Consider the following 9,881-nt stretch of genomic DNA (forward strand, 5'->3'; position numbering starts at 1 on the left):
ATGCCGTCTTCCCCAACAGGTTCCTCCTACACACAACAGGGACTTTCATCTCTGTCCACAGTATGTGGGAGTTTTGACTGGGCAGGCCCAGCTTGATTGGAAGCTCCTCTATTGTTGACTAACCACGTGGCCTTTGCTAAATTTGTGTCCCAGTGTTTGAAAGTTCCCTCACCCATTGCTCTCAATGTAGTCTCTAGCGGTCCATTGTGCCGTTCAACTTTTCCAGAGGCTGGTGCATGATATGGGATGTGGTACACCCACTCAATGCCATGCTCTTTGGCCCAGGTGTTAGTGAGGCTGTTCTGGAAGTAAGTCCCATTATCCGACTCAATCCTCTCTGGAGTGCCATGTCGCCACAGTACCTGCTTTTCAAGGCCCAAGATGGTGTTCCAAGCAGTGGCATGGGGCACAGCATATGTCTCCAACCATCCGGTGGTCGCCTCCACCATTGTGAGTACATGGTGTTGGCCTTGACAGATTAGTGTGAGCATAATATAGTCAATCTGCCATCCCTCCCCATATCTGTATTTCATCCATCGCCCTCCATACCACAAAGGCCTTACCTGCTTTGGCCTGCTTGATTGCAGCACATGTTTCACATTCATGGATAATCTGCACGATAGCATCCATGGTCAGGTCCAGCCCTCGATCACGAGCCCATCTGTATGTTGCATCCCTTCCCTGATGGCCTGAGGTGTCATGGGCTATGAACAATTCATCCTTGTGCTGCCAGTCCAAGTCCACTTGAGACACTTGGATCTTAGCAGCCCAATCTACCTGCTGGTTGTTTAGGTGCTCTTCCATGGCTTGATTCTTGGGTATGTGGGCCTCTACCTGATGTACTTTCACAACCAGGTTCTCCACCCAAGCAGCAATATCTCGCCACAATTCGGCAGCCCACATGGGTCAATCCCTGCATTGCCAGTTATTCTGCTTCCATTGCTGTAACCACCTCCACAGCGCATTTGCCACCATCCATGAGTCAGTGTAGAGAGAGAGTGATAATAGACTACTGGCCACTTTTCTCGCTCAGCAATATCTAAAGCCAGTTGAATGGCTTTGACCTCTGCAAATTGACTCGATTCACCCTCCCCTTCAGTGGCTTCAGCAGCTCACTGGGTGGGGCTCCATACAGCAGCTTCCATCTTCGAAGCTTTCCCACAGTGTGAGAGGACCCATCAGTGAACAGAGTGTACCGCTTCTCATCCTCTGGTAATTCGTTGTATCGTGGGGCCTCTTCCACACGGTTCACTTCCTCCTGCCATGACACTTCAAAATCCTTGCTTTCTGGCCAGTTTTTAATTACCTCCAGAATTCCTGGTCTATTCGGGCTCCCCATTCGGGCCCATTGTGTGAGTAGTGCGATCCATTTACTCCACATGGCATCAGTCGCATGATGTGTAGATGAGGCCCTCCCTGTGACATCCAGCCCCAAACTGGAAATCGGGGTACTAAAAGGAGCAGTGCCTCAGTACCAATTACTTCTGAGGCAGCTCGGACTCCTTCATATGCTGCCAGTATCTCTTTCTCAGTGGGAGTGTAGCAGGCCTCATATCCTCTGTATGCCCGACTCTAAAACCCTAAGGGTCAGCCTCGGGTTTCCCCTGGTGCCCTCTGCCAGAGACTCCAGTCAGGGCCGTTCTGCCCAGCTGCAGTATAAAGCACATTTTTCACATCTTGTCCTGTCCGGACTGGCCCAAGAGATACTGCACAAATAATCTCTTGTTTAATCTGCTCAAAGACTTGTTGCTGTTCAGGAACCCATCTGAAATCGTTCTTCTGGGTCACCTGAAAAAGAGGGCTTACAATCTGACTGTAATTTGGGATGTGCATCCTCCAAAACCCCACTGCACCTAAGAATGCCTGTGTCGCCTTTTTACTAGCTGATGGAGACATAACTGCTACTTATTAATCACATCCATGCGAATCTGGCAGCGTCCATCTTGCCACTTTACTCTTGGATCTCCCGTTGCAGGCCCTTTTATCTTACTACGTTTAATGGCAAAACCGGCTTTCAGAAGGGTTTGAATTATCTTCCTCCCTTTCTCAAAAACTTCTTCTGCTGTATTGCCCCATACAATAATGTCATCAATGTACTGCAGGTGTTCTGGAGCTTCCCCCTGTTCCAGTGCAGTATGGCTTAGTCCGTGGCAAATGGCAGAGCTGTGTTTCCACCCCTGGGGCAGTCGATGCCAGGTGTACTGGATGCCCCTCCAAGTAAAGGCAAACTGTGGCCTGCACTCTGCTGCCAGAGGAACTGAGAAAAATGCATTAGCGGTATCAGGGGTGGCATACCATTTGGCAGCCTTCGATTCTAGCTCATACTGAAGCTTGAGCACGTCTGGCATGGCAGCACTCAATGGCAGCGTAACTTCATTCAAGCTACGATTACAGAGACGTGGTGGGACAACTCGCATAACTGGAATATGGGCCTTGACAGCTATATCCTTTTTAGGAAAGACAAGCCAACAAGGCGAGGTGGTGGGGTTATTCTTTATGTGACTGAGCAACTGGAAGTCTCGGTTGGTACAATATTGCCATCGATGCACTGTTGAGTTAGCAATTGGTACCTGTTGTTCTTCAGCCCTCAGTACACCTACCACAGAAGGGTCCTCTGAGAGACCAGGCAAAGTGGACAACTGTTTAATTTCCTCCGCCTCCAAAGCAGCTGTGCCAAAGGCCCGCTGGTACCCTTTTGGATCCTTGAAGAACCCTCTCCTGAGGAAGTCTATACCAAGAATGCACGGAGCCTCTGGGCCAGTCACAATAGGGTGTTTATGCCACCCATTTCCAGTCAGACTTACTTCAGTTTCCAATATAGTCAGTTGCTGGGATCCCTCTGTCACCCCAGAAATACAGATGGGTTCTACCCCTCTATACCCTGATGGCATCAAGGTACATTGTGCACCTGTGTCTATAAGAGCCTTGTATTCCTTGGGAGCTTACATGCCAGGCCATCGGATCCACAGAGTCCAGTAAACCCGATTGTCCCTCTTCTCCACCTGGCTGGAGGCAGGGCCCCTCTAATCTCGATCAGAGTCACTCACTTCTTGTGAGTATGACTTAGAGGTTCCTTCAAGAGGATCAGAGATGAATTCTGCTCTCCTGTTTTGTCTGGAGGGCTTCCCACTGGAAACGTGAGCAATAGTTTTCTTATGATAATCCTTCTTTGCTGCTTCCCTTTGCAACTCATGTACTCGTGCATCTAGGACCAAAGTAGGTTCTCCACCCCACTTCCTCATGTTCTCTCCATGGTCATGTAGGTAAAACCAGTGTGTTTGTCTTCCATGTTCCCTCTCTTGAGTGGAGGAGTACCTAGTCCTAACAGCTGAGACACGTGCCCGTGTGGGCAGAGAGCAGGACGTATCCACTTTGAGCTGCTGGACCTCCCGGGACTGTTCCTCCACAGCTGAAACACAAGCCTGTAGGGTTGAAGATAGACTTCCTTCGTACTGCCAGAGCCGGTGAGCCAACTCATCCATGGTTTGTCCCTCACCTTCTCTCCGGGACATCACTGCCAATGAGCTTGCATATGTTTGTGGTGCACTTCGTCGGAACTTCCGCCACATGCCTTGTGTGCATCGGACTTCATCTGGATCAGCAGGTGACTGCTCGTTATCTGGATTATTGCAAATCACCTTCAGCACAGCCAGTTCCCTCAGGTACTGGATACCTCTCTCCATTGAGGTCCATTTACCTGGGTGGCATGCAACATCTTCCTTGAGGAGGTAACTTTCCCTCATGCCTGATAGAAGGCGCTTCCAGAGGCTGAGGGTTTGTGTTTGCCTCCCAAGCACCTTGTTAATGCCCCCTTCCCTAGAGAGGGATCCCAGCTGTTTGGCTTCTTTCCCCTCCAGATCCAGGCTACCAGCTCCACTGTCCCAGCATCGGAGCAGCCAGGCAACAATGTGCGCACCTGGATGGCAGCCAAAATCCTTTCACACGTCTCGCAGCTCACTGAGGGACAGAGACTGGGTGATTATCTCTGGCTCTACCTCCTCTTCTTGTTCTCGTGATGACCCGGCTTCATTTTCAGCCCTCACCAAGTGAACCAATGTCTTCGTGTACTTCTTCTTCTGTATTGGAGCAACTGATACTGGCACAGGCTGGTTTTCTGGTTCAGCTGCAGAGCCTGTCACAGGGGTTGGAGCAGCCGCAGCACCTGTCACAGAGGGTTGAAGCAGCTGCAGCACCTGTCACAGGCATTGGGGCAGTCACACCATTCATTGCATAGATGGAACAACCACATCATCTACTAGTTTGTCTTTAGGTCCAGAGACCTCCTCTTCCCCTCGGAGATAATGAGTAATATTGAAAATGGCTCAGTAGGCATGGGCCAGGCCCCAGCACACTGCAGTGATTTGGGCTTCTTTGGAGTGGCCAAGCTGACAGCATACTTTCTGCAAATACTCTGCTAGTTTTTCAGGATTCTGTATATGTTCAGGGGTGAAATTCCAAAATACTGGAGATGACCATTGTCCTAGGAGATTGCCCATATTCTCCCACACACTTTGCCACTCATAGTTATCTGGCTTCAGGATAGGTCTCTGTGTGACATCCTTAGAGAATTTTGGTGTGACCCTGAGCAAGATCTGACACACATTCAGGAGACACAGGACGAGAACCATGCTGGATTGGGTATTCTGAGAATATTCAAAGTTTTCAAAAACTGTTGTGATTAGCTTGAAGGATAAGTGGGAGAGAACATTCTCCTCCGCTTTCCCCATGGATTGGTGTAGTTACTAATGAATTCTGAGAGGAGGCACCCAAGGCATGAGAATGACAATAGCGCCTCGTAAAAATACCAGCTTACTCTCATGGCCAGCGGTGCAATCATGTCATAAGCTGTCATCACCCCATACAAAAGAATTACACTTTTGATTCCTTTTCCACAGCTGATAAATAACATCACAGTAAATACATAGGATACCTAGGGATTCAGCCAATGCCACAGTGTAAACAAATAAACCAACATTATGACCACCAACTGCTTGACCAATGTGCAAAATCAATCCAACAAAATAATCTTTTAATACTCTTTCGACAAATCTGCTGTTATCTCAAACTCCTGGCCCCACGTTGGGCACCAAAAAGATGTCCTGGTTCAAGCCGACTGACTGGCAGGGAGAAACAAAGGAACCACGAGGTCGCTCGCTTGCTTGCTCCCCCGTACCTGGAGTGAGGAGGAGAGCCCGGAAGGGGCAGTAGGCAGCACCTCGTGGGGTTGAGATAAAAAGTTTGTTTTAATGATGAAAGATAAATGATAACAATGACAGCAAAAGAACAGTAGTGTTTAACCAGATATAATGCGAGTAATATCTAATGCGGACGACTCACCACATGGAACCCAGCGAAGCGAGCTCTCAGACTGAGAGGTGGAAAGAAAGAGAATGAGAGGGATACCCCCTACCCTGACCAGCTCCCTCTATATAGCCGAGCATGATGTCATGATGGTATTGAATATCCCCTTGGCTAGTGGCCAGTTTGGTTCAGCTACCCGCTATGCCCAGCTCCCAGCATCCAGTGAAAATTAACCCTATCCTAGCTGAACCCAGTACAATTGCAAAGGAACAACTTACCAGCTCTCAGAGGATTTATACCAGTTCGTTTTTATAGCAGTTCATTACTATACCAGGATTTATATCTGACATTTAAAAAGGAAAAATACCACAATCTGAAATCACTGTCTTACTCAGCAGCAGCTTACAATATTTTTACCATGTAGCAGCTCTCTCAGCACTGGAAATCACAAAGCCAGGGAAAAAATCTATTAATCAAACAAGTTTGGAATAACACAATCACACAGGACAGGTCAAAACATTACAGGATTTTTAAGATGTGATTTTTCTCTGAAGATAACTATCCTACAACTTCAGTGTTGAATTGCTGTATGTCCCACCTAAGTTTTCATGATATTCTATCTCAATAATTTACAGTGTTAGCATATGTCTTCTGATTTCATGTTCTAGAAGTAACCAAGATACTCCCTTTCAAAACAGAATCTGGCATCCTTAAGCAATCCCCTTCGCTCTTTCTGTCAAGTCTAATAAAACCAGTGTCAGAGGGAGAGGGTACCTAAAAGAACAGACATTGTCATTAATTACAGTACTTTCTAGAGTACAGGTGATATGTAAACTTAACTTGTATCGTAAAACTATTCCAAATAATGAGCACATTTATTTTTTTCTTGTAAATTAAGAAAACAAAATACAACAATACATTCAGGCAAGAACTGAACTTGCAATGCAAACTGGCTAAGTCATATTTCACTCAGTTCATAGCTTTCTTTTTTGCATTGAATATGATTTTAATCTTAGATGTTTTAGATACTAGAGGACAAATACATTTAATATCCTGAAGCTGCTTTTCACAGTGAGTGATTTCCTCTTTAAATGAAAATTAGGGCAACAATTGTTTGCAATATTTTGAAATCCGGACTACTTTGATTTCTCTGCAGTGTTGCACAGCTGAACTAAATATTTGGACTTGTGATCTCAAAGAATACAGTTTTTCTCTGCTTTACAGGCAGCAGCACTAAATGAACACAAAACAGGTGTTTAAGAAAACTTGAAACAAGACCTTCAATATTTTCCTTCCTCTCTGGTGTTGAACTTAGAAAGGATTTTATACAACAACTTACTGTATGAGAGAAAGCTGTCTTTGCAACAATTAATTGGTTGCTCATTTCACATTGTTGCTATTTTCTCTCACATAGAACCTTTCCCCATAAGTTAACTATGTCTAATCTGGGTTAGGTGGCACATTCCATAGTCTAAAGCTCAGAAGCTGTTTTCATTCAGGCTGGAGTCCTACCCCCTCCCATCAGGGCAATGCACAAACCATTCCATTCTCAGGGCAATGCACAAACCATTCTCTGTTAGTCCTCTGGTACTCTGCCTTAATTTCCTGCCATGAGCAGGCCAGGCTAGCATCTCCCTGAATTCATGGTGAGAATTCACTAGCACTGTGACTGTTTACAATGCCCACAAGAGAGAACAGACTGAGGCTTCATTCATTGCACAGTTAACTGCAGCAGAGACATTCTATATTTGCCAGTAAAGTATCAGAAAAGAAAGTCACACAGACCCGAGCAGCAGATAAACAATGGGGATGCTAAGTTTGTACAGAACACATGTGACGCTGAGACCAACAGAGAATTAAAAGTAGAGAGGATTTAAAAGGCCTGGCTTCAGTGTCTGCTTTTTCAAGTAAGCACTGAAAGGCTCTGCAAATAAATAGTGATGTCTGTCAGTCAAATGTACCTGAAAACCTAGATTTTCATTAAATTTTCATGAAAAACCTATAAATCTCATGAAGATGGAAAACTTCCGTTGCTTTAAAAAAAGGATAACAACCCGAGGACTGAACTGCATCCACGTGCTAATGTTTGGAAGCATAACTGTGAATTTGACTAGAAAAATAATGCAAAATAGCTGGAGTTGCTTGGACTACTGGAGGACTGCAATACCTCCACTTCTAAGTGATGAAAACTTTAAGTGACATAAGTCCAAATATTTATGGCCAAAATTTGTCAATTTCACTGGCCTGTGAGCAACTGCACATCTTTAAAAATGAGGTGATTCGTCATATTTACTTTGACAGAGTTGAGAAATTATATTTTCAGCCCTTAAAGTGACTGCTCGCATGTAAAGGAAATAAATATACCGCTATGGTATAAAGCAGATACAGATCACCATTCATTAAACTCAAGAGCCTAGCTCACTGCCAGCCACGTGCTGTTGCAGTGCCTTTTAGTAGAAAGTGCCTAGTGGACTGTCTGTGCTAGCACATTACATTCTGATTACAAAGTGACTAGCCTAGATTCTGCAGCACAGAAATTACTCCAGTTGGAAAAGACCCATGACATCACAGCCAAGAAGAACAGAGGTATCTCCTTGTACTGCTGATTTCTCAACACCTCCTGCATTTACAAGTGTAACATGGGTTTGCACACATCTAGCTGAGATAACATGTCTGGAAGGACAAAGTTGCACTGTTTGAACTTAAATGCTCACTCAGATGAGCACAGAACCAAGACAAGGAACCAACACTGAAAAATATCCCTCTGGGAATACACCAACCTTTATATGCAGGGACAGCCTGTAACCCACTCTACCAGCACAGTATTGTCCCTTGCCCTTGCTACTAAGTAACAGCCAGAAGTCAAGTGTCCACTTGATGCAGTCATGGCCTCCACTGGGCTGGATCCTGGCTGGAAAACACGTTCTCTTAAAACAAGCCTTTGCCACTAAGTACCATGCTAACAGGGAATGTTAGAGCTTTGAGATTGAAAACAGCTAAAGAACTGATCTGCTGCAGGTCACAGGAATTATCCATCAGCTTCCTATCAGAGAGATGAAACAATTCACTGTACCACTTTCCTACCAATTCCAGAGGAAAGGACCACCTGTAGATTGACCCTTAACACAGTATATGATGAACATATAATTAAACCAGATTATATATAATTAAACATACAATTAAAACAGATCTGGAGAACAGAAAAGACTTCAAAAACTAAATTAACCACTAGATGATTCACACACTGGCAGTTCTATATACAAACAAAGGGTCAAGAACTCACAGACAGAAAGTAAAATTTCTTGCCCACCCTGATGTATAGAAAAGGGTAATGACTTTCAGGCAGTGCCTATCACTTTCTCCTAGTAAACAGTGTCAACATCAGAGCCCTTTAAAGACAGTAGCAGCACACAGTCATTGACTGTTTCAATGATTGAGCTGTAAGTGCTTGGAATACTTCTAATTTTTGTTCAACCATACTTAAATTTTAAGAAAAGCAACCGATCAACAGGAGACTGTTCCAGGCTCCTTCTCTGCAGTGGCATTAAGGCTACTGAAAATGTCTGGGCAGAGATGAAAAAGGACAGTTAGGAAGTCTGCCAGTGGAAGAACATGAAAATAAAGCACCATGAGCAATTCTGCTGGACAGAGTATTTGGGTTTTGCCTCTCTGGTGTGAGTTCAACTCACATCCTAGGGAAGGTCACACTGTCACAGTCCATTTTTTCACTTTATGGGACAATTAGTGTTACTTTTTTCTGGGGAAGGGCTACCCACTCTGTATGCTTTTGACCTTATATTCTTTAGATAGTGTGGAGATACTGGATGCTTGTGGGGATATTTAGAGAACAGCGACATGTTTTGAACAAGCCAGGCAGCCTGTTTTTAGAAAAGTTTTAGGCCTCGCTTGACAAGAGTTTGTGAAGGACATTGTGAAGGTCACTCACTGTGAGAATATGCTGAAGCAAACAAAACCAAGGAGCTATGACTGGTGTATGTTACTGAAAACAGAAACAAACCCAGGCTGCAGGTGGGGAGAAACAGGAGCGTGATCAGCAGCGAAGAGTGAATCAGCAAAAGGAAAACAGCGCATGGACAGGAGCATGGACTGCGTGTGCGTGTTGTTAATAGCCAATCAATATAGAGCATTTAGAAAACAAGGACGTTGTGAACTGTATATTAACCGCGTTAGTCCGTTAATAAAGTGGCATTTGCTTGATCACATTGATCGTCAGCAGTGTCCGTGACTTCCGCGTCAACAAGTGGCGCCTGAACACGGACCCTCAGATTGGCTTTGAGCACTTCGACGAGACCAACGGGAAAGAGGGAGCGGAAGTCGGCCAGAAACGAGTGCTGCCCTGGCACTTGGTAAGTCTAGCTAGCAAAAATTTTTTGGGGGGAATATCCCAGGGGAATCTCGCCCTGATCAAGCGAGTGGCCGGGGAGGAGATGGGGTTCACACTGTCCACAGAAGAGGCAGCAACTGGTTAAGCTCCTCCAACACATGCTCTCTATGAAACACTTAAGTTACGACTCGGCTACCCTGAAGCCCCTTTTGCTGTGGGCAAGGGGAAAGGATTT

The 9,881-nt window shown here is 45.3% G+C and overlaps 1 protein-coding gene across 1 annotated transcript in view; it reads right to left on the reverse strand.

Moving 5' to 3' along the window:
- TRIM14 (tripartite motif containing 14) overlaps window positions 1–449 on the reverse strand; it is a 2,558-nt gene extending 2,109 nt beyond the window's left edge. Inside the window, 1 exon segment of the mRNA XM_009869960.1 lies at window positions 173–449. Within this exon segment, the coding sequence (XP_009868262.1) occupies window positions 173–449 (277 nt within the window).
- Between the last annotated feature and the right edge of the window lie 9,432 nt (window positions 450–9,881).

The sequence above is a fragment of the Apaloderma vittatum genome, unplaced genomic scaffold (genome assembly GCF_000703405.1).
Source record: "Apaloderma vittatum isolate BGI_N311 unplaced genomic scaffold, ASM70340v1 scaffold7935, whole genome shotgun sequence".
Taxonomy (NCBI): domain Eukaryota; kingdom Metazoa; phylum Chordata; class Aves; order Trogoniformes; family Trogonidae; genus Apaloderma; species Apaloderma vittatum.